Here is a 22,722-nt window from a genome sequence, read left to right as displayed (position 1 = left end):
TTACTCAGGAGGCTTAGGTGGGAGGATCACTTGAGCCTGGGAGGTTGAGATTGCAGTGAGTTGTGACTGTGCCACTGCAGTCTAACCCCAGGCAATACTGCAAGACTGACTCTGTCTCAAAAAAAAAAAAAAAATGTTGGAGAGAAAGCAGGGGGCGGGGGTGTTTAAAAAATAGGTTGAAAGTGAAAGGAAGGCTGGGCACAGTGGCATTTGCCTGTAATTCCAGCTACTTAGGAGGTTGAGGCAGGAGGATCACTTGAGCCCAGAATTTCAATTACAGCCCAGGCAACATAGTGAGACCCAGCCTCTAAACAAAACAAAACAGTGAAAGGATGAAAAAAGATATTTCATGAAAGTAGTAACCAGGCGGGGCGTAGTGGCTCACGCCTATAATCCCAGCACTTTGGGAGGCTGAGGCAGGCAGATCAACTGAGGTCAGGAGTTTAAGACCAGCCTGGCCGACATGGCAAAACCCCATCTCTACTAAAAATACAAAAATTAGCCGGGCGTGGTGGTGGATGCCTGTAATCCCAGCTACTCGGGAGGCTGAGGCAGGAGAATCACTTGAACCCAGGAGGCTGAGGTTGCAGTGAGCTGAGATTGCATCACTGCACTCCAGCCTGGCGACAGAGTGAGACTCTCTCAGAAAGAATGAAAGAAAAAAAAAAACCCACGAAAATAATAACCAAAAGAAAGCAGGGATGGCTATACTACATTCATTTAAGATAAAATAGACTTAACATCAAAAAAAGTTATGAGAGACAAAGGAGGACACTATATATGTATATATTAACAAAACACTTAATATAGCAAAAGATATAACAATTATGAACATTTAGTTACCTAATAACAAATAATCAAAATATATGAAGCAAAAATTGACAGAGTTGAAGGGAGAAACACTTCTAGAATGATAGTCTTCAATTTTCCACTTGCAGTAATGAATAGAACTAGAGAGAAGATAAGTAAGAAAATAGAGGACTTGAACAACATAATAAACCAACTAGATCTAACATATACGTTCCAAACACTCTACACAATGACAATGAAATACACATTCTTCTCAGGTGCACATGGGATATTATTCAGGATAGATCATAGGTTAGGCTAAAACTTAAGTTTCTTTTTTTTTTTTTTTTTTTTTTTTTACCAATTTGGTGTATTTTCTTTTTTTTTTAATTTTTTATTTTATTTTATTTTATTTTTATTGATCATTCTTGGGTGTTTCTCGCAGAGGGGGATTTGGCAGGGTCATAGGACAGTAGTGGAGGGAAGGTCAGCAGACAAACAAGTGAACAAAGGTCTCTGGTTTTCCTAGGCAGAGGACCCTGCGGCCTTAAGCAGTGTTTGTGTCCCTGGGTACTTGAGATTAGGGAGTGGTGATGACTCTTAACGAGCATGCTGCTTTCAAGCATCTGTTTAACAAAGCACATCTTGCACCCTCCTTAATCCATTTAACCCTGAGTGGACACAGCACATGTTTCAGAGAGGACAGGGTTGGGGGTAAGGTCATAGATCAACAGGATCCCAAGGCAGAAGAATTTCTCTTAGTACGGAACAAAATGAAAAGTCTCCCATGTCTACTTCTTTCTACACAGACACAGCAACCTTCTGATTTCTCAATCTTTTCCCCACCTTGCCCCCTTTTCTATTCCACAAAACCGCCATTGTCATCATGGCCCGTTCTCAATGAGCTGTTGGGTACACCTCCCAGACGGGGCGGTGGCCGGGCAGAGGGGCTCCTCACTTCCCAGTGGGGGCAGCCGGGCAGAGGCGCCCCTCACCTCCCGGATGGGGCGGCTGGCCGGGCGGGGGGCTAACCCCCCCACCTCCCTCCCGGACAGGACGGCTGGCCTGGCGGGGGCTGACCCCCACCTCCCTCCCAGACGAGGTGGCTGCCGGGCGGAGACGCTCCTCACTTCCCAGACAGGGTGGCAGCCGGGCGGAGGGGCTCCTCACTTCTCAGACGGGGTGGCCGGGCAGAGACGCTCCTCACTTCCTAGATGGGATGGCGGCCGGGCAGAGGCACTCCTCACTTCCTAGATGGGATGGCGGCCGGGCAGAGACGCTCCTCACTTCCTAGATGGGATGGCGGCCGGGAAGAGGCGCTCCTCACTTCCTAGATGGGATGGCGGCCGGGCAGAGACGCTCCTCACTTCCTAGATGGGATGGCGGCCGGGAAGAGACGCTCCTCACTTTCCAGACTGGGCAGCCAGGCAGAGGGGCTCCTCACATCCCAGACGATGGGCGGCCAGGCAGAGACGCTCCTCACTTCCCAGACGGGGTGGCAGCCGGGCAGAGGCTGCAATCTCCGCACTTTGGGGGGCCAAGGCAGGCGGCTGGGAGGTGGAGGTTGTAGCGAGCCGAGATCACGCCACTGCACTCCAGCCTGGGCACCATTGAGCACTGAGTTAACGAGACTCCGTCTGCAATCCCGGCACTTCGGGAGGCCGAGGCTGGTGGATCACTCGCGGTTAAGAGCTGGAGACCAGCCCGGCCAACACAGCGAAACCCCGTCTCCACCAAAAAAATTCGAAAACTAGTCAGGCGTGGCGGCGCGCGCCTGCAATCGCAGGCACTCGGCAGGCTGAGGCAGGAGAATCAGGCAGGGAGGTTGCAGTGAGCCGAGATGGCAGCAGCACAGTCCAGCTTTGGCTCAGCATGAGAGGGAGACCGTGGAAAGGGGAGAGGGAGAGGGAGCCCGTGGAAAGGGCAGAGGGAGAGGGAGAGGGAGAGGAAGAGGGAGAGGGAGAGGAAGGAGGGAGGAGGGAGACTAAAACTTAAGTTTCAATAGATTTAAAATGATAGCTATCATATCAAGTGTCTTCTCTGACCACAAAGTATGAAGTTAGAAATAATGGAAGAAAAACTAGAAAAATTACAAATTTGTAGAAATTAAACAATATGAGTGTATTGTTTAATAAGAACCAATGGATCAAATAAGTCACAAGGGAAATTAGAAAATACTTGGAGAAGCCAGGCACATGTTTCACCCCTGCAATCCCAGCACTTTGGGAGTCAGAGGCAGGAGGATCACTTAAGCTTAGGAGTTTGAGATCAGCCTGGGAAACATAGTGAGACCCCATTGCTACAAAAAATAAAAAATTAGCCAGGCGTGGTTGCACATGCCTGTAGTCCCAACTACTTGGGAGGCTGAAGTGAGAGGATTACTTACGCCTGGGAGGGCTGGGCGCAGTGGCTCATACCTATAATCCCAGCACTTTGGGAGGCCAAGGCAGGCATATCACCTGAGGTCAGGAGTTTGAGACCAGCCTGGCCAACATAGTGAAACCCCATCTCTATTAAAAATACAAAAATTAGCCAGGCAGTGGCGTGCACCTGTAATCCCAGCTACTCGGGAGGCTGAGGCAGGAGAATTGCTTGAACCCGGGAGGCAGAGGTTGCAGTGAGCCAAGATCATGCCATTGCACTCCAGCCTGGGCAACAAGAGGGAGACTCCATCTCAAAAAAAAAAAAAAAAGTGTGGGAGGTCAAGGCTGCAGTAAGCCACAATCATGCAACTGCACTCCAGCCTGGGTGACAGAGCAAGACCCTGTCTCAAAAAAAAAAAAAAAAATTGCTTAGAGATAAATGAAAAACAAAAACTCAACATACCAAAACTTATGGAAACCAGTGAGAGCAATGCTAAAGGAGATATTTATAGCCATAAATAAACACATTAAAAAACAACAAGGAAGATCTCAAATCAACTACCTAATTTTGCAATTTAGAGAACTAGAAAAAAAAGACAAACTAAACTCAAAGCTAGCAGAAGGAAAGATTAGAGCAGAGATAGGCTGGTTACGGTGGCTCACACCTGTAATCCCACCATTTTGGGAGACAGAAGTGGGTGGATGGCTTGAGCTCAGGAGTTTGAGACCAGCCTGGGCAACATGATGAAACCTTGCCTCTACAAAAAATACAAAAATTAGCCAGGCATGGTGGTGCGCACCTGTAGTCCCAGCTACTCAGGAGTCTGCGATGGGAGGATCGCATGAGCCTGGGAAGTCATGGCTGCAGTGAACCAAGATTTTGCCACCGCACTCCAGCCTGGCCAACAAAGCAAGACCCTGGTCTTAAAAAAAAAAAAAGTAAAGAAAAGAAAAAAAAAAAGAAAAAAAATAATTGCAGAGAATGCATAAAACAAATTAGCTCTCTTTGATGGGAATATAAAATGATACAACTACCTTGGAAAAATAGTTTGGCATTCTCTTAAAAAGCTAAACATACTCCCCGCCATTCCACTCTTAGGAATATACCCAAATGAAATGAAAGCATGTGCCCACATAAAGACTTGTATATATTGTAGCCACTTTAATTGTAATAATAGCTCCAAACTGGAAATAACTCAAATATTTATCAAAAGATGAATGTATAGGTTCATACAATGGGGTATTACTTAGTAATAAAGAATAAACACACAACAAAAAGGATAAATATTGAAATAATTATCTGAGTGAAAGAAGCCAGAGCATAAAAAGTACATAGTCTGTGATTCCATTTATATCAAGTAGTAGAAAATGCAAACTAGTTTATAGTAATAGAAACACGGCTGGGTGCAGTAGCTCACATCCATAATTCCAGCACTTTGGGAATGTGAGGCAGGTGGATCACTTGAGGTCAGGAGTTCAAGACCAGCCTGACCATCATGGCAAAACCCCATCTTTACTAAAAATACAAAAACTAGCTGGGCATAGTGGTGTGCACCTGTAATCCCAGCTACTCAGGAGGCTGAGGCAGGAGAATCACTCGATCCCGGGAGGTGGAGGTTGCAGTGAGCTGAGATCGTGCCACTATACTGCAGCCCGGGCAATAGAGCAAGGCTCCATCTCAAAATAATAAGAAAGGCCATTTAAGGAGAATTTGTCATTTGTATATCACTTTCTTTCTCATTTTTGTAAACATTGCTTAAAACAGGCTTCATGTGCTCATTATATAATTTTTGAAATACATACTTACTTTTAAAACACTCAAGTAATAAGTTGATACAATTTTAAACCAATTTTGTGGTATTTTAATATCTAGTAATTCTGTTAATTTGGATTGTAATGAACAATCGTGTCACAGAAGAGAAAATAATAAACAATAATGTTCTACTTGTGCAAGAATTTTGAAATGTGTCCTGAAATTATATGACGGCATTTTGAAAAGATTACTCTTGACTTCCACATTTGGTAATGTTGGAGCAGCTCTTCTGCTGAAGACAGCTAAGAAAACTATACAAAATACTTAAAAAAAATCTTTCTAGATGCAAAATATACAAAAATCTTGAGAGATTTCCAGGCTTGGGTCCAGGAGAACATGGTAGTGTAGGAAAGTAAGTCTGATGCTCAGGGTTGCTTTTGCCCTCGAATTATTTGCTAATCTCTTAGAGGGAACTGAGAGACTGAGTGTTGATTTGGAAGCATAAGTGTTTGATTATCTGGGAGGGGCAATCGTACGGTGATAGAGGAAAACATCTAGATACAGTCTGGTAACCTTTATAGACTACCCAATGCTTTGAGTTGGGGACCCTGGATGAATGTGCCATAGTGGTAACTTAAGCTGACACTCACGTGGATTGCAACCTGACTGAAGACCCAGAAATCTTTAGTCCTGAACTTAGACAAAAGTGATCCTGGATTGCTGGTGCCCTTAGGCACCTCACCAAAGAAAATAAAATATTACTAAAGGAAAATAATATAATCCTAGGCTCAAAAAAATATTAAAAATTAGCCAGGTGTGGTGGCGTGTACTCTTAGTCCCAGCTGTTTGGGAGGCTGAGATGGGAGGATGGCTTGAGCCTGGGAGGTCGAGGCTGCACTGAGCCAAAATCACACCACTGCACTCTAGCCTGAGCAACAGGGAAAGACCTTGTCTCAAAAAAAAAAAAAAAAAAAAAAAAAGTAGAAGAAGGAAAAAAAAGACAGGGTCTCGCTCTGTCACTCAGGCTGGAGTGTAATGACAATCGTATCTCACTGCTGCAGCCTTGAACTCAGGTGGTCCGCCCGCCTTGGCCTCCCAAAATGCTGAGATTACAGGCGTGAGCCACTGCGCCCGGCCCGCCTTACCTTTAAGGGTATAACATTTGGTATCTAAATTTAATGTCTGGAGGATCTGATAGATCCCCCACTGTAGGTGAGCCAGGGCTTTCCCTTCTTTCCCCATTCTAGGAGATATTTAAGTGTGCTTAGATTTTTAAATGTCCCCTGAGAAGAAAGCTTCTTTAACTTTCCTAAGACATTTTTTAACTTCTAATCCTTTTTTTTTCTTTGAGACTGAGTTTCGTTCTTGTTGCCCAGGCTGGAATGGAGTGGTGCAATCTCGGCTCACCGCAACCTCCACCTCCCGGGTTCAAGCAATTCTCCTGCCTCGGCCTCCCAAGTAACTGGAATTACAGACATGTGCCGCCATGCCCAGCCAATTTTGTATTTTTAGTAGAGACGGGGTTTCACCATGTTGGCCAGGCTGGTCTCGGACTCCTGACTTCAGGTGATCCACCCACCTTGGCCTCCCAAAATGCTGGGATTACAGGCCTGAGCCACCACGCCCGGCCTTTACTTTTAATCTTGAAATAATTTCAAACAGAGAAAAGTTGCCAGAACAGTTCAAAGAATTCCCATACGTCCTTCACTTCGATGGTTCAATTAGTATTATACTGCAAATATTTCATATAACTTCTTGCGCATCTCTGTATATTTTTTTTCTGATGCCTCTTTATCCTCTTGTATTTCCTTAAAAAAACAAAGACAGTGTTCTACAAAACCACAAGGTAACTGTCAAGCTCAGGACATTAACTTTGCTGTGATACTACCGTCTAAACCACAGATATAATTCCAGTTTCACTGGTCATCCCAACATGTCCTTTATAGGTCCAGAATCCAATCCAGGATCACTCATTGCATTTTGTTGTAATATAACCTCAGTCTTTCCTTGTGTTTCTTAGCTTTGACAGTTTTGAAGGGTACAGGTCAGTGATTTTATAAAACAGTCCCAATTGTGTTTTTCTGTCTCTTCATGATTGATTCAGGTTATGCACCTATAGCAGGAATATCATGCAAATGATGTTGTGCTGTGGTTTTCTCCATGCATTCCAGCAAGGGGCATCCGTTTCAATTTGTCCCATTCCTGGGGTAACTCTTATCACTTGATTAAGATATGTCTTGGCCAGGTGCGGTGGCTCACACCTGTAATCCCAGGACTTTGGGAGGCCGAGGCGGGTGGATCACCTGAGGTCAGGAGTTCGAGACCAGCCTGACCAACGTGGAGAAACCCTGTCTCTACTAAAAATATGAAATTAGCTGGGTGTAGTGGCGCATGCCTGTAATCCTAGCTACTCAGGAGTCTGAGGCAGGAAAATTGCTTGAACCTGGGAGGCGGAAGTTGCGGTGAGCTGAGATCGCGCCATTGCACTCCAGCCTGGGCAACAGGAGCGAAACTCCGTCTCAAAAAAAAAAAAAAAAAAAAAATAATAATAATATATATATATATATATAATGTCTGCTATGTTTCATCACTGTAAAGTCATGATTTTTACTTATTTGTTAATAAGTTATTCATATAGTCATTTTACTGTAAGATAGAACTTTTTCTTTTCCCCCACTTAATCAAATTGGTAAGGACTAGTAGATTCTTATTTGTATCCAGTGAGTTGAAACCCATTATTCATTATTATTTATTTTGATGCTCAAATTATCCCAGATAAAGCAAGTGGGACCACCTGTAATCCAGCTTCTGGATCCCTTAGACACATCATCATCATTCGTTGAGCACTTTTTGCTTCTGGAATACCAAGATGCTCCAAGTTTCTTTTGTAGTTTCTCTACTCCAGTTCTGAAATCAGTCATTTTTCCTTGGAGCCTGGTCACTTTTAGTGGAGAATTGTATTTAGAAACCAAGATATGGCTTAGTGGCTTAGGTGTGCCCATTGCTACTGGGGTATCATGACTGCTAAGCCTTCCTAGGGGGTACAGCTCATGGATATATGCATCACACGTGTGCACACACACACCCGTATTTATTTCAATATGTATCTACATATGTTAAAAACCACAAGTTCATCCAGATACCCCCAACTGGAATTCAACACCACAGAATTTACTCTAATTTTCCCCCTTTCCATCTTTGTAAGCCTGGCTCCCATTTTCTTCAGGATATTGACATATTTGTTTAATCCCCTTATATGTAACTAATCTCCAGCCATGCCAGCCAACCACTCCTCAGCGTTGCGGTGACCTCGTGGGCCACCATGTGGCTGAAAGGGAGAGGAAAAGCTCTTTAGGCTTTGACTTGGTGATTCCATAGGATCCTTGTCAGCCTTTTGATGCGTTGAAGAATTTTTTACACTTCACCCATTTTTAGTTGTTTTCAACAGGAGGGTTGGCCAGAACGAAATTGCCTGCAGTATTCTCATAAGTTGAACAAAATATATTTTTATGTTTGATGAGAAGAAAAAATTGGAAAGTACTACTTTGGGTGTTGCCTGTCTTCATTTGAAATTTTGCCTGTATCTTTTTTTTTTTTGAGACGGAGTCTTGCTCTGTCACCCAGGCTGGAGTGCAGTGGCACGATCTCAGCTCACTGCAACCTCTGCCTCCCAGGTTCAAACGATTCTCCTGCTTCAGCCTTCCGAGCAGCTGGGATTACAGCCACCCGCCCACACGCCTGGCTAATTTTTGTATTTTCAGTAGAGACGAGGTTTTACTACGTTGGCCAGGCTGGTCTCGATCTCCTGACCTCAGGTGATCCGCCCACCTCAGCCTCCCAAAGTGCTGGCATTACAGGTGCACACCACCATACCTGGCTAACTTTTTGTTTTTTAAATAAATGTTTTTAAATTTTAAATAATTGAAACAGGGTTGTTGCACAGGCTAGTCTCAAACTTCTAGCCTCAAACAATCCTCCTATCTCGGCCTCCCAAAGTGCTGGGATTACAGGTGTGAGCCACCACACCTGGCCTGGATCATGCTTAGTTGTAGCTCCTCATAATTTGCCAGCTGTAGACAAAAATCATAAAATGAACCACTTTCAATATACCTAGTATGCAAACGACGGAGGAAAACAGGACAAGGTCAATTGAAATTCTCCCCTCAAAAAGGAGAAGTTCTCACCAGCTTCATCGGTGTTTCTCAAACTTCACTGTGTGTCTGAATCACCTGGAGATCTTGTTAAAAATGCCATGTCTGAGTCACGGGGTCTGGGGCGGGGCCTGTGAATCTGCATTTCTAATATTTCCAGGTGATGCGTTGCTGCCATCTGAGGGCTGTGCTTTGAGTAGCAAATCTCTGGAGTGTCCATCATCCTTACTTCCCTGGTCAGGAGGATTATATTATGTGATACAACCAGCAAACCTTAGAGGTATTTTTAAACCTTTTATTTTTTTTAATTTACAAACATACATAAGGAGAACCCCTAAGTACCACTGGGGTTCACCCATCTTATTTTATAACTTTCGCTGCCTCTGAACTTTTTCTTTGTTATTTGAAAGCAAATGCAACCATTATATCATTTCAGCATGCACTTCTACCAGATAAGAATAATAAGAAACAAAAAAAAGTATCATTATCACACAAAACTAACAATATTTGTAACACAAAATTAACAATAACTCCTTGATAATCTAATAGTCAGTCCATACGCTCTATTCTCAGCTGCACAGTTTTTGAGCCTCTTCCCAAGCAATAGCTGATTTTCCTGATCAGCTTCTCCAGGGGCTCAGGTTCACTCCTTTTTGCTGAACATCTTCTGTTTCTGTGCTCCTTGGCCCTGGGGCTGAGTACATGGGTGTATTCCTCCTACAATCATATTTTATGGCCTGCCAATTTCCTTCTGGGGGGCGGGGAACAGGACGACTCTGTTTAATAATACACAATGCTTTAGAATAAGGCAAAAGCCTTAGAATCACGCCTTTTGAGTCTGAGCCCTACCTTCCTGGGTCTCTCCCCAGTCCTTTAGCCTTAAGGCTAGGACAGTAAACAACAACCTGGACATGACGCCCAGATTATCAGCCCTGCCTCCGGTTGGCAGCCCAGGTGGCCTTGTTGGAGATATATGAGTGGGTTTGCTTCAGGAGAAGCCTGTGGGAACAGGCATCTCAGTCTTTTAGCTTCAAATTCCTCTGGTTCTTTCCCAGATATCTTCTCATTGCCAGGATCTCACTATTTTAAATCAGTGTATTAATTGGTTGTTTAGTTCAGCGAGACGTGTGGTTCTCTGACCCTCTGCATCTTTAATCCCTGGCTATAGGCAGAAAGGGCTTCCCCTAACAAAGGAACAGACTGAAGCTTGTTCCCACTCTGCCATCAGGCACCCCCTCCAGCGCTCCTGCCGCCCCCCGCCACTTGCATGTATCTTGTCTGTCTTGCAGCCTATCCCTGAAACCCACAAGAAGTAGCCAGCACACTCTATCCTCGCATTCTCCATTGGACCCTGAATCTCAAGAGAGAATGACGTGTGGTTTCCTGGCCAGCTGCTTCATGACCAAATAGCAAGGATTGCCCAACACCCAGCCTAGAATAGGAGGATGATCCCATCCCTGCTCCACTGGCACCATATAACAGGATTCCGCAAGGCTGTGCTGAGTTTCCAGGTTCCAAATCCTGTTAGGTAGGGCTCTTCTGGCTGTGTGGGACAGGATTCAAACTCAACGTTTTTTCAGCCAAAAGGGGAATTGATTGGGAAGATGTGGGCATGTCACAGAACAGCCTGGTATTGGGAAAGGCAGGAGTGAGTGGGGCTTCCTCTCCCCACTTCTTTTCTTTTCTTTCTTTCTTTTTTGAGATGGAGTCTTGCTCTGTTGCCCAGGCTGGAGTGCAGTGGCACAATCTTGGCTCACTGCAGCTTCCGCCTCCTGAGTTCAAGCAATTCTCCTGCCTCAGCCTCCCGAGTAGCTGGGATTACAGGTGCCCACCACCACAGCCGGCTAATTTTTGTATTTTTTTAAAATAGAGACAGGGTTTCACCATGTTGGCCAGGCTGGTCTCGAACTCCTGACCTTGTGACCCACCCACCTCAGCCTCCCAAAGTGTTGGGATTACAGGCATGAGCCGCCACGCCCGGCTACCCACCTCTTTTCTTTTCTTTCTTTTCTTTTTTTTTTTTTTTTTTTTTTGAGATGGAGTCTTGCTCTGTCATCCAGGATGGTGTGCAGTGGCACGATCTTGGCTCACTGCAACCTCCACCTCCCGAGTTCAAGCGATTCTCCTGCCTCAGCCTCCCGAGTAGCTGGGATTACAGGTGCCCACCACCACAGCCAGCTAATTTTTGTATTTTTAATAGACACGGGGTTTCACCATATTGGCCAGGCTAGTCTCGAACTCCTGACTTCAGGTATCTACCCACCTCGGCCTCCCAAAGTGCTGGGATTACAAGCGTGAGCCACCGTGCCTGACCTCCACCTCTTTTCTTGTGGGTTCTTTTCTCCCTCTGCAGACCTCACAGAGTCACCTGGGCTTGAGGCCTCATAGAGGAGCCCTCAGTGCTGACCACACACTACAGTCCCCTGAGGAGCTACATGACTTCTGATGCCAGGTCCACCCAGACCAATGAAATAAGAGTGTCTGGGGTTGGAGCCTAGGCATCGTGCCCCCAGGTGATTCGAATGTGCACGCAGGGTTGGGAACCATTGCACTATAGCTTCAGGCACCCAGAGGAGAAACTCCTTCAGTTCTCATTCATTAGAGGGGCAGGACTCTGGGGAACCTATTTAGGGTCAGGTGGCCGCATCCTCTGACCAGAGGCTGGACAAGTCCCTGTTGTGCCCCGGTGGATGTGCAGCACCGGCCAGGCCAGGCGCCGAGGGGTCAGTCCCCCAGCAGCTCCCTGCCATTTGTGTCATTCCTCCCCTCCCTGCCCTTGACTGCAGTGTACATGGCAGTCATCTCATCTGACTTGGTTTCCATCACTTTCCCTCTCAGAGTCAAGCTCGAAGGAGAAGCTGAGCTGCGTTCTTGAGATCTGGGGACGTGGTGGGAGATGTGGTCACAAGGCAGGTGGTGGAGGAAGCCAGAATGGAGCTGGCCAAGGAAGGTGCATGGCAGGGAAGGGGAGGTTCTGTGATGGATGCTTTCCCCAGAAGCCTGATATGCAGTGGCCAGGGAGACTGAGTCCCGGGAGAGGGTTTGAGGTGGGAGAGGTCTGAGCATGAGGGGCAGGGCACACTCTGGTTCAGGGAGATGTAGGACAAAGGACTGTGGCCTTGGGACTGATCTGGGCTGGTTTCCTTACATTCCTCTCAGGCCCTTCCCCCTGTATGCTAAGGGGGGATGGTACCTGGACTTCAAGACCAAAAGCCCTTCTCTGACCGCACTGCTGAGTGCAGCAGGCAGCTCCACCCACAGTCTCTGGGCAGCCTCAGGCTGTCCCCTCCCCACTCTGATTCTAGGACAAAGACCTTGGACCTCAGCTGGATGCTGGGGATCAGGAGACGAGGAATGGTAGGTGTGGAAACAAGGGGCAGGATTCGGGGTGAGCAGAGCTGGGGGCTGCAGACCTTGCTCAGGACAGTCCTAATGCCTGCAAGCTCCTAACGCCCTCCCCACATTCCCTTTTCTACATGGGGAGCTCCTACACTGTGTCCCTTCACCTATCGCTGATCCCCAGCATCCAGCTGGAGGGCCTTCCAGGAACTGTCCCTTCCCTTAGGAGGTCTCTGGAGCACAGTAACAGGGGCAGGGTTTACTACCTTGGGGCCTCTTTCCACACCAGGGGCTCCCTGACCCTGGGGACTGCTCCTAGAGCTGGGCCAAGCCTCAGGGGCAGCCTCCAGGAGTGAGTGGGATCTCCTATCAAGGACGACTTTGTGCCAAGGCCAAGGCCAGGCTTGGGAGAGGGGTCCCTAGACAGAGGGTAGGACCTCTGAATTATTTCTTGCTCAGCCCTGGATGTGCTATGTAACCCACCCTGGACCTCTGTCTCCTCATCTTTCTGCCCAAGCAGCACTGACCACTCTGACCCAGGCCCCGTCCAAACCATGCTGAGGACAGACCGAATGATACCATGATTGGGGCTGGATGTTCACTTCTCTTTCCAAAAAATATGAAACACACAGTCTAGGTATGGCAGGGGACAGAGCCTGGCTGGGGACTGGACATTACACACCCAGGGGGCCCTTGGCGGAGGCGGGCAATTTAACAACTGGTCTGAAAGTCAAAAGAGAGAGAGCTGGTTAGTGGAGTGAGCTATGGGGTCGGGGGCAGGGGCTGTGCATTCAGGCCCGGATATGGGTACTGGCCAGCGTGGCCAGACCTTGGCCCTCACAGCAGCCCTGCCTGGGGCCCATTCCCGGGGGCAGGGGCGCCATGGTCCGACCTCACCATCTGTGTAGGTGGCCCCCAGCCCTGGGCGCACTGGAAGAACCTGAGACCTAAACTCAGACCCTCCCTGTCCTTGTGTGAACGTTCAGCATCCCGGCACTGCCCTTGTGGGGTTGCTGTGAGGAGCCCATGGGACTGGGGAGGGTGAAGGTTTCTGCTCAACCCAAGGACCTGGGTACTAAGGTACATCTTGGCCACTGCTGTATCTCTAGGGCCCAGCACGTAGCAGACACCCACGCAGCTCTTCAGTGAGTAAACAGCCGGGCTGGTGCCTGAGGGCCTGTCTCCAGGGATGCATGCTGGTGCCCACCAGGCTGTGCAGACAAGACCGTGCCTGGACCTGCATCTGTGTGTATGCCTGGGGGCTGGGTCCTGCCTCTGGTGTCTCTCTGAGGATCTGGGTCTCAGATTGCAGGGTGGGTGCTTGTGTTGAGGACAAGCTGCTCAGAGCACCTATGCCCATCCTATGCCCCAGTGGCCCTGCCCAGGGTGCTGCGAGGCTGGCTGGATGCTGGGCAAGGGGGCCACTGGGTTGGGGGCTGGCCAGGGCAGGCGGAGCTCAGACGTACTCTCGGGCAGCAGCAGAGGGTCCAGGCCGATAGGGCTGTGGGCTGCTGTTGGGTCTCTCTGGCTCCGGGCATGTGCAGCAGAGGAAGGAGCCGCCCAGCACGGCCAGGCCAGCTGATGCCCAGCCCACGAACAGGGCTGGGCCAAATTCATACCTGCAAGGGGTAGGGAGAGTGGCATCAGGTGTGGCTGCCGTCTCAGGTTGTTCCCAGTCCCTGCCCTGGCAGAGGAAGGGCAGAGTGTGTGGAGCTGGAGGCTGGAGCCTCACAACCTCTTCCATATCTCCAGATAAATTGAGGTGAATGCTCTTCCTTTCTCCCTCCCCCCAGCCCAGAATATCAACACCACACAGGGTGACCCGGCCTGGGGTAGGCGTGAAGGCTAGAGGCTGGGCCTCCAGCTCCTGCTGTGAGCAACCTTGGGCTCATTTCCTGATCTGGCCAGTGGAGGGGGCATGGGAGAGCCTGAGAGGTCTGCACGGGAGGATTGGGGCAATCCCTGCCATGTTTTTTCCCAGTCACATTCTGGCCCACAGAACTCCCAGCCAGGACTGCTCCCGCTGCCCTCTGGAGAAGGCCAGACCCTTCCACCTGGCACTCTGGGCTCTCCACACCCAGACCCTGCTGGCCAGGCCAGCCCTGCTCCTGGTTCTCACTGCCTTGGTGGCTTTGCACAAGGCACCCCCAGCTGGGGCACCAAGCCCCCCAGCCCACCACTCCTGTGCCTCCCCAGTTCCTTCTCTGCCTTCAGAGCCCAGTTCAGATGCCACCTCTTCGTGGGGTCTTTCCTTGACATCCTCTGTGTTCACCCCGCCCCTTGCGCCGACTCCACTACCATGCTTTCTCCAGGAGGCCTCAGCCCCTTGCTTGTCCGGCTCCCTGGGAAGCCCCTTGAGGGCAGACAGAGCCATCAGTGTCCCCAGGACCCAGCACAGGGCCTGGCAGCCCAAGTGGCATTGGGGACTGTTGAAGGGATCGGGGGCCGAGTCCTATCCTGACATGCCTGAGCTGGACCTTGCTTGGCAGACTTTGTGGCTGCAGCCACCACCCAGGGAACAAACCTTGTACCTGAGATCTCCTCCCTCCCCTCGCCTCTCAACACCTCTGCCTCCTCCAGGCATCCCTCCCGATTGCAAAAGCCCAGACATCTTTTCTCATCCTCTCTCCACCCCAAGGCCCAAAGCCCATTGGGATGTCTAGGGTTGAGACTGTCCCATTCTCTGCTCCTGGCTAGGCTGAGAAGTGAGGGAGGAGCCAAGGTGGGCCCAGGCCCTTTGCAGAGCATCCCCTTCAGTTCCCATGCCCACAGTCTTACAAGTCCTGGTTATCTCCTGAATATCAGCCTGCTTTCCACTGCTCCCTCCCTGGTGCCCCAAACTCTCTGCTCAGACCTTTGGGACAGCCGCCTTCCTGGTGTCACTCCCTCCCCACCATTCTGCACATCACAGCCAGAAGGACTGCCGCTGCCTCCACCCAAATGAGGAACAAAATCTTCCTGTGGTTGCAAGGCCCTCCACGGTCTGCCCTTATTCTCAAGTTTCTTCCTGGCCCAGAATAACTGCTGCCTCCTGCAGGAAGTCATCTCAGCCCTGCTGCCACCAGCAGAAATGAAAACAGCTCAGGCTCGCTGGGCACTGTCCAGGGCCCGGGCACGGTGCCACACCCTCACCTGCATCCTGCTGGATCCTGACAACCATGTGTGAACTGGTGCTCAGGTTCTAGCTCCATTTCACAGAGGAGGAAACTAGGCACAGAAAGATTAAGTAACTTGCCCAGGTGACACAGTGCATGCAAAGCTGGGATTGATTGATCGTTTGATTTTTTTGAGACAGAGTCTCACTCTGTCACCCAGACTGGAGTGCAGTGGCGCAATCTCGGCTCACTGCAAATTTTGCCTCCCGGGTTCAAGCTATTCTCCTGCCTCTGCCTCCCGAGTAGCTGAGATTACAGGCACCCGCCACCATGCCCGGATAATTTTTGTATTTTTAATAGAGACGGGGTTTCACCATGTTGGCCAGGCTGGTCTTGAACTCCTGACCTCAGGTGATCCACCCATCTTGGCTTCCCAAAGTGCTGGGATTACAGGCGTGAGCCACTGCGCCCAGCCAGAGCTGGGATTGAAACCCAGAGCCAGGGCACTTAGGTCCTTAGAGAGTCCTTGCTGCACCTGGGTGCCCATCACAGGCCTCCCGCCCCTATGGAGGGCCCCACCACACTCCTCCTGGCGCCCCCCTTTAAAGCTTCTTGGACAGCAGCTGGATCCTGTCCCCACTTCCCCCGCCAGGTGATCCAGTGGACAAAGGTCAGTGGCCCCAGAAGAGGTGAAGCAAAAGACCCAAGCCCTGGCACCCACCTGGCATTGACAGGTGTGCTTGGGTTGAAGAACTCCTGGGTCACCAGGGTGGCATACCACGAGACAGCAGTCAAAGTGCAGAGGCCTAAAGACAAAGCAGAGGGGCGCTCAGCTCTGCTCTGGCCCCCCGAGGCCACTGGGGCTGGGGCTGCCTGCCACGGTTGTGATTGTGCAGGAGTGAGGGGCACTCACCTGCCAGGATGAAGAGGGCTCCCCCGGCGATGGCGACACGGCCCTTGGCAATGGGGTTGCTGTCTCCCACCCGTGTACACTTCATGCCAACTACGCTGAGGACCATGGCCACGAAGCCCAGGAGCACGGCCACCACCATCAGGGCCCGCGCTGATTGGATGTGACCTAGGGTGGGCGGGATGACACTGAGTCGGGCTGGCGGGGATGGGGGTTGGGTCGGTTCCTGGGGTCGGTGGAAGGAGCCCAGCTTGAGAGGGGCTTGAGCAAGAGCTGGCCTGGGGGGTCAGACCACCTTCTGGCAGGTGCAGGATAGTGAGGAGTGACAGCCCGGGCATGAGGACAGGGTGTGGGGGTGAGAGTCCCCTTCACTGTCAACGCCGTTCTCCACTCGCCCTTGCAGGCTTTTCCGGTAGTATGATTCACTCTGCTGTTGCTTTCTGGCCTGGGGACTCCCTCTTGGGCTTGGCCCATCCTCCCAAGCAGCTGAGGGCAGCTCCAGGGTCCCCTCAGGTTTGGTAGGTGGAAGAGCTGGGGGTATCTGAGGCCCAGCTCAACTCAGCCTGAGCCCCGCAGCAACCCCTCCCCAGCAGCCATTCAGACAACAGTCACTTTCCCCTCTGCCCATGGCAGCTGGAAGCTTGCCTCTTCATGGGTGCATGGGTCCATCCTGGGCCCTGGGGGGTGCTCAGGAGACCTGGGTCCCTCAACGAGGCTAGATGACCTGCCTGAACTGACCTGCCTGAACTGGCACAATGGGGCTGGTTGAAGGCCGCTCTGCTCCCAGCTCCCATGGGGAGCAGATTGTCCCTGGGGGCTCCTGGGCAGATTGCAGGTGGATCACCTCCACCCCAGAGTTAGAACTTCGGCGGTGCCTGTCAGGCTCATCTCCACACCCCAGAAGGAGAGGGACTGCATGCAGACACACCTGTCTGTGCATGCATGTGCACGTGTGTGTGTGTGTGCATGTGTGTTTGCATGCATGTGCATGCACCCATATGCTGGCACACAAGCCTGGGAGCAGGACTAGGGAGCAGGTGTGCATCATACAGTGTGTGTCTGTCTACTGACTGTGGGGAGAAGTGGATGAAGGGTCTTAACTGAGTCTTTCAGAGTGCCACAGGTATTAGTATTCCCCTTTAGAGATGAGAACATCACAATGGGAAGAGGTTTGGTGACTGGTTCAAAGTTATAGTGACAGAGCAGGAATCTGGACCCACAGCTGCCAGACCCTAGAGCCCTCCCCTCCCACAGGGCAGCAGGCTGGCCTGGACTGTCAATGGGCACAGGGCAGAAGTGGGGGAATTGTAGAGCGGAGGCTGGAGGTTGGAGCCCAGCGCAGATAGCAGACTGTGAGGAAAACTTGCTCCAGACTCCCCTGCTGTTCCCACCTCCCATCTCCCACCCCGCCGGCCTGGGGCCTACCGTCCAGGGCGAGCAGCGAGTCGTAGAGCTTGCACTGCACTTGCCCAGTGCTCTGGGAGGCGCAGGACATCCAGAGCCCTTCATAGAGGCCCACGGCAGTGATGATGGCGTCGCCTGCGTAGGAAGACTGCTTCCACTGCGGCAGGGCTGTGCTAGCAATGATGCCCACCCAGCCACCCAGGGCCAAGAAGTAGCCCAGGAGCTGGAGGCCTGAGTTGGCCATGGCCCAGGAGAGAGGACCGAGGGTCCCAGGACTCAGAGCTGGGCCAGGGTGCCAGCAGGGGCTTTGGTCATGGCCAGGTGGGAGGAGCAGCTGGGCAGGGGGAGCAGCGAGAAGGAGGGTCAGAGGCAGAGAAGGAGAGGTGGTGCGGCGGCAGCGGCTGGAGCAAAGGCAGTGGCTCTGGACTCCAGAATGCAGGGGGAGGCAGGGGCTGGAAAAGGCCAGGGCCCGCCCACAGCAGCCGCCTAAGCCAGAGCAGGGTCCCCAGCAAAGCTCATGCCCAGCCCCCTGGGGGCGGAGGGCCGGCCCATGGCCCAGGTGGTGTCCCTGCCCCACCCCGTTCCCCAGGGATAGGGAAGGGAGGGGCTGAGAGGAATGACCCAGCTGCCCTCTGGGCCTTTCCCCACAGGGAAACCCCTTTAGAAACCTGATTCGGGTGTCCTAAAATTCGGATAATCCCTAACCCAAACACCAGCCCTGGGAGGATGGACTTTGCTCTTGCAAGGCTGATCTAACCCTTGGGGTTTTCTGCCCTTTGACTTTAGGACAGAAGGGAAAGGGATGCCAGTTTGCAGCGGGTAAAACTAGAGTTAGACGTCAAGGATAACTTTTTGGCAGGGGCTCTGAAGCTAGATGTGGGGAGGCTGAGCTAGCGGTGGGGTGTTGGGAAGAGGGGTCATGGGTACCTGGGAGCTGTGTGTGCCAAAAATCAGGGAGGCCAGACCAGGAAATATGTACTATGGGGTCTTTTTGAGATCTGAGGGGGACAGAAAAGGGGCCCTATCAAGGCTGGGCCAGCGCTGGCTGCCGGCCAGCAAGGGGCCTGGTGGGGAGCTGGGGAGACAGCCCCGACCTTCTGGCATCAGCCTGAAGGAAGGCGGATTGCTCAGCCCCTTAATCCCCTTGCTGGCTGGCTTAGTAGCTCCTGCTGGGACTGGAACACTGGGCCCTGGCCCCCAGCTCTAGAGCAGCCTGGCGCGGAGCAGTGGCCTCTGCACATTCCTGGGGTTCAGGCTGCCCGCTCCGAGCACCCCCACCTCCCTCTTCTCTCTCCCAGTCTCTCTTGGTCTTCAGGAGTAGGGGAATGTTTAACTCTCTTCCACCTCATTAGCAATCCCCTCACGTTCAAGTGGGCCCCACTGCAGCGTGGGTGCAGGAGGAATGTCACAACCCTGCTTCCACTCCTGCCAGCCCCCCGCCGCCCCCTCCGTCCCCAACAGCCCACCCACCTTTCCTGGACTGCACTGGGGGAAGGCAGGGTCCTGCTGCAGACCCCTGCTGGCTTCCTCCCCCACAGCCCCAACCCCCCTCTGAAGGGACAAGTCCCCAGCCTGCTCTCGCATTCTTCACGTGGCTATGCAAACGAGAGGGTGCCAGGCGCTGAGCAGACAATGGCAGCCCTGTGTGCCCGCCCAGGGCGTAGGCCTCTGGTATGGCCTGCAGCTCTGGCCAGAGATGGGGGAGTGGTCTGCTGTCTGAGGGTCAAGGGTGGGCACTGCTTGACCTGTGGTGGTGCACACTGGGACCCTCAAGCTCCCTGTGCTGGGAGGGTCAGAGCCACGTGGATCCGAACACACACAGACCTGCTTCCTGGACGACCTGTGGGTCCCAAAGACCAAATGGGGTCTAGGACAGTGGCAGAGAAGTAAGTCCTGAGCTCAAATTCTTCCGCCACAATGACAAGACAGTAGGATCGAGGGGAGCCTCCTCCATCCTACTGGGGCCGCAATGGGCACCCTGCGACCAGTGCATTAATTTAAGCATGTGGGCCACTGTTGCAGGCAGCAGGCCTCCTAACAGTAAGGAGACCATGGCGGAGGGAGGTAATAGACCCCCAGCCAGGAAACAGCAGGAAGGGCCTTCCGCTTGAAACTGTGTGGTGCTGGCCCCTGTGGTCTCTCTCCCACACTCCTCCCTTTTTGAGGGAGGCACCAGGTCCAGATTGAAGGGGGCTGCGGGCAGTGACAAGATGCTCCCCAGGGGTGACCTGAATGACTGTGGTGCTTCAGGGTCCTCACTCTAAATGGGAGGTTTGCTTCATGGAGCTGTGGTGGTCCGTTAAAGTAAGTGATGTCTGGGGAGGGTAGGGGCCTGGTGCTGGGTAGCTGCTCCGCATATGCTCCTCCAAAGGCAAAGCCCTCCTTCGCTCCACGCTGGGCTTGGCCCCTTTTCCCCGCCATCTGCAGGCGCTCTCTCTGTAGGGAAGATCCAGGGGTCATTCTGGTTTCAGGGGGACCTGGGTCAGGAGCCCAGAGGCCAGTCAGAAACATGCCTCAGAGACCATGGGCTGCGGCCCCCTCCATTGACAATTTGAGGGCCAAAGAGAGAAAGGGAGCCACGGGTCCACAGGGGCCACAGAGCCAGCAGGAGGCCTGCATGCTCCTCCATCCTGGGTGTTCCCAGAGCCTCTTCGTGATCCGGAACAGTGCTCTCCTCTTCCTCTGAAGTGCTTCTGTTTATCCCTTCTCTTTATTTGAGGCTTTGAGTCTGTTCTACCAAAATATTCTCTCCTACCCTGACGGCCTTCCCTCATTCTTGTTCCAAAGCCTTTTGGAATTCAGATTCTGCTTCTGGAGCGGCATTCCTTAACCTGGCACAGCTTCTCCACCCAGGACACCTACCACTCCTGGTGCCCCCCCTTGCAGTCCAGTGACTCCCAGACATGCGGGGAGAACAGGAAGGCTCAGGGTCACAGCCCAGCCTCCATTAAGAGCTCACTGCAACTGCCCTGGGGTGGCACAGCACCTTGTGCTTTCACTCAGGCTACGAGAAGCCTACAGTTCTAGCTTTACCCCTGCCACTGAAAAGCTATGGGACATTAGCCAAATCCTCAGCTTCCCTGGGCCTGGTTTCTCCATTGAAAAGTAGGGATAATAACACTTGCCCTGTCTGATGCATGAGGGAGTTCACAAGGATCAGATGATAGGTGAGAAAGGCTGTTTGAAAGCATAAAACGCCTGCAGAACTGTGACTAATGAAAGCTCTGTTCCAAAAAGACTCCCCGCACAGTCTGCCCCTCCAGCCTTCGCACTCTGGGAGTGGGCAGACTGCCTGTGGCTGAAGACCCACTGCCACTTCCTCTGCAACAGTGCCTGACCGAGAGCCAGCCTTGCTAGGTATGTGTTGATCATTGACTGATTGGTATGAGGATTCAATGCTGTTGCCTCCCTCCCTGTGAAAAATTGGAGACCTTTCCACCGCCCTCTCTCATTGCCAGTTAGGAGGGTCTGATTCAGTCTTTAGCAATCTAGCACCTTCTCTGCAATCATCATTTGAAATTTTGGAGTTCTTATCACCCTCCCAACTCAGAGTCTGATATTCCCGGAACTATAAGCTTGGAATGGAGACTACTTGCCTCAGGGCGCACAGCTAGAAAGCAATACAGCCAGCTGTGTGGCCACCCCCAACGATTCTGCCTGCCCAGGCACGGCTAAGCATCCTGATCTGCAATCCCATCATACTCTTGGCATATTTCCATTCACTGCACTTATTGCATCGTTTACCTCCTTCCTAAGGTCCCTGAGCACCTTGAGACTGTGTTAGCAGACACATTTTTGTGTTCCAACCTCTCGCCCGGGCCCGGCGCCTCTGTGACACATGTGGCTGTCCCATTTACCTTCTCTCCTGTGCTAACCACACTGAGTACAGCATCTGTCTCTTGATGCCCCTGCTGAGAGCTCTGCTAGATGCCTGGGGCACCAGAGACCAGCGGCATCTTCCATATCCGAATCTTCACTGTGTTTGAGGAGTTGCCTTTCATCCCTTCCAACCCTCCCATGGGCTCTCTCCTTTCTTCTCAAGCAGTCATCCTCTCATTGCTCGCGCGACCTTGCACGTGCGTTACCAAACGCAGACCGAAATCACAGTCGCATCTCAGCCGGGCTGCCATCACCCCATGCTTCCAGGAGGACTCGCCCCACTCTATATACACTTATCTTGGGCCTGCTGCCTTGAAAACATCTGGCCTTTTGTGAGCTCAGTTAAGAGGCTGCTGCCTGTATCTGTTTAGCATAAGTTGAAACTGTAAAGTCATCTGCCTTGATGTGGAAACTTCTGGAAAACCAGAATTAGGCTGATGTAGTCTTCTGTAATGTTGATGTCTACCATGGGCTAAGTGTCGTGCTGGTTGCTTTGTGAGCATTCCCTTGTTCATCCGCTCAACCATCCCGGGAAGGACTGTGATTCCATTCCGCTGGTGAGGAAACACATACAGGTTCCCTAACTTGCTGGAGGTCACACAACTCCACGTGGTGGAAGTGGGAGTGTCACCCAGCTCAGTGTGTGGGTAAAGTTCATGCTTTTTGCACTAATGTGGTCCTCTCTGTACGCCGAGTGAGCCACCCAAATAGGATGGCGGGGATCAACCATGATAAAAGGAGGAGTGACTGTCTTGACTGGATCATTCCCACCAGCCAACTAACACGCAGTGCTATCTCCCAGCTCAAAAAATAATCGTTTCCTAAAAAACAATTTTTCTTTTTTAATAGCGATACGGTCTTCCAATGTTGCCAAGGCTGGTCTTGAACTCCTGGGCTTAAGTGATCTCCTGACTTGGCCTCCCAAAGTGTTGGGATTGCAAGCGTGTGCCACTGTGCTCAGCCCAATAACCTTTTTAACTGAAATTTTTGTTTTTGTTCTTATTTATTTATTTGAGATGGAGTGTCACTCTTGTTGCCC

At 51.4% G+C, this 22,722-nt stretch overlaps 1 protein-coding gene across 2 annotated transcripts; it reads right to left on the bottom strand.

Moving 5' to 3' along the window:
* Positions 1 to 9,405: 9,405 nt before the first annotated feature.
* On the bottom strand, positions 9,406 to 18,299 carry CLDN19 (claudin 19). 2 transcript variants are annotated; one of them, XM_004025578.4, is made up of 5 exons: positions 17,826 to 18,299; positions 16,404 to 16,568; positions 16,212 to 16,296; positions 13,862 to 14,014; positions 9,406 to 13,118 (listed from the first exon to the last, which is right to left on the bottom strand). In XM_004025578.4, the coding sequence occupies exons 1-5, from the start codon at positions 18,046 to 18,048 to the stop codon at positions 13,070 to 13,072; spliced, it is 675 nt and encodes a 224-aa protein (XP_004025627.1). In that variant the 5' UTR covers positions 18,049 to 18,299; the 3' UTR covers positions 9,406 to 13,069. The 2 variants fall into 2 exon arrangements, with proteins under 2 accessions (XP_004025627.1, XP_018893057.1); XM_019037512.4 differs by lacking the exon at positions 16,212 to 16,296 and having other exon boundaries at positions 9,406 to 14,014.
* Positions 18,300 to 22,722: the final 4,423 nt, after the last annotated feature.

Source organism: Gorilla gorilla, chromosome 1, assembly GCF_029281585.2.
Source record: "Gorilla gorilla gorilla isolate KB3781 chromosome 1, NHGRI_mGorGor1-v2.1_pri, whole genome shotgun sequence".
Classification (NCBI taxonomy): Eukaryota; Metazoa; Chordata; class Mammalia; order Primates; family Hominidae; genus Gorilla; species Gorilla gorilla.
Note: the sequence above shows the minus strand (reverse complement) of the source record. Positions and strands in the feature narration are given on the sequence as shown.

Bases quoted from the DNA above. Each gene is read 5' to 3' on its own strand.
- CLDN19 (XM_004025578.4), bottom strand. From the start codon at position 18,048: ATGGCCAACTCAGGCCTCCAGCTCCTGGGCTACTTCTTGGCCCTGGGT. The intron at 16,297-16,403 runs GTGAGTGCCCCT...CTTTGTCTTTAG, and splicing joins AGCCCTCTTCATCCTGGCAG to GCCTCTGCACTTTGACTGCT. The intron at 14,015-16,211 runs GTGGGTGCCAGG...TACCCCTTGCAG, and splicing joins AGCACACCTGTCAATGCCAG to GTATGAATTTGGCCCAGCCC.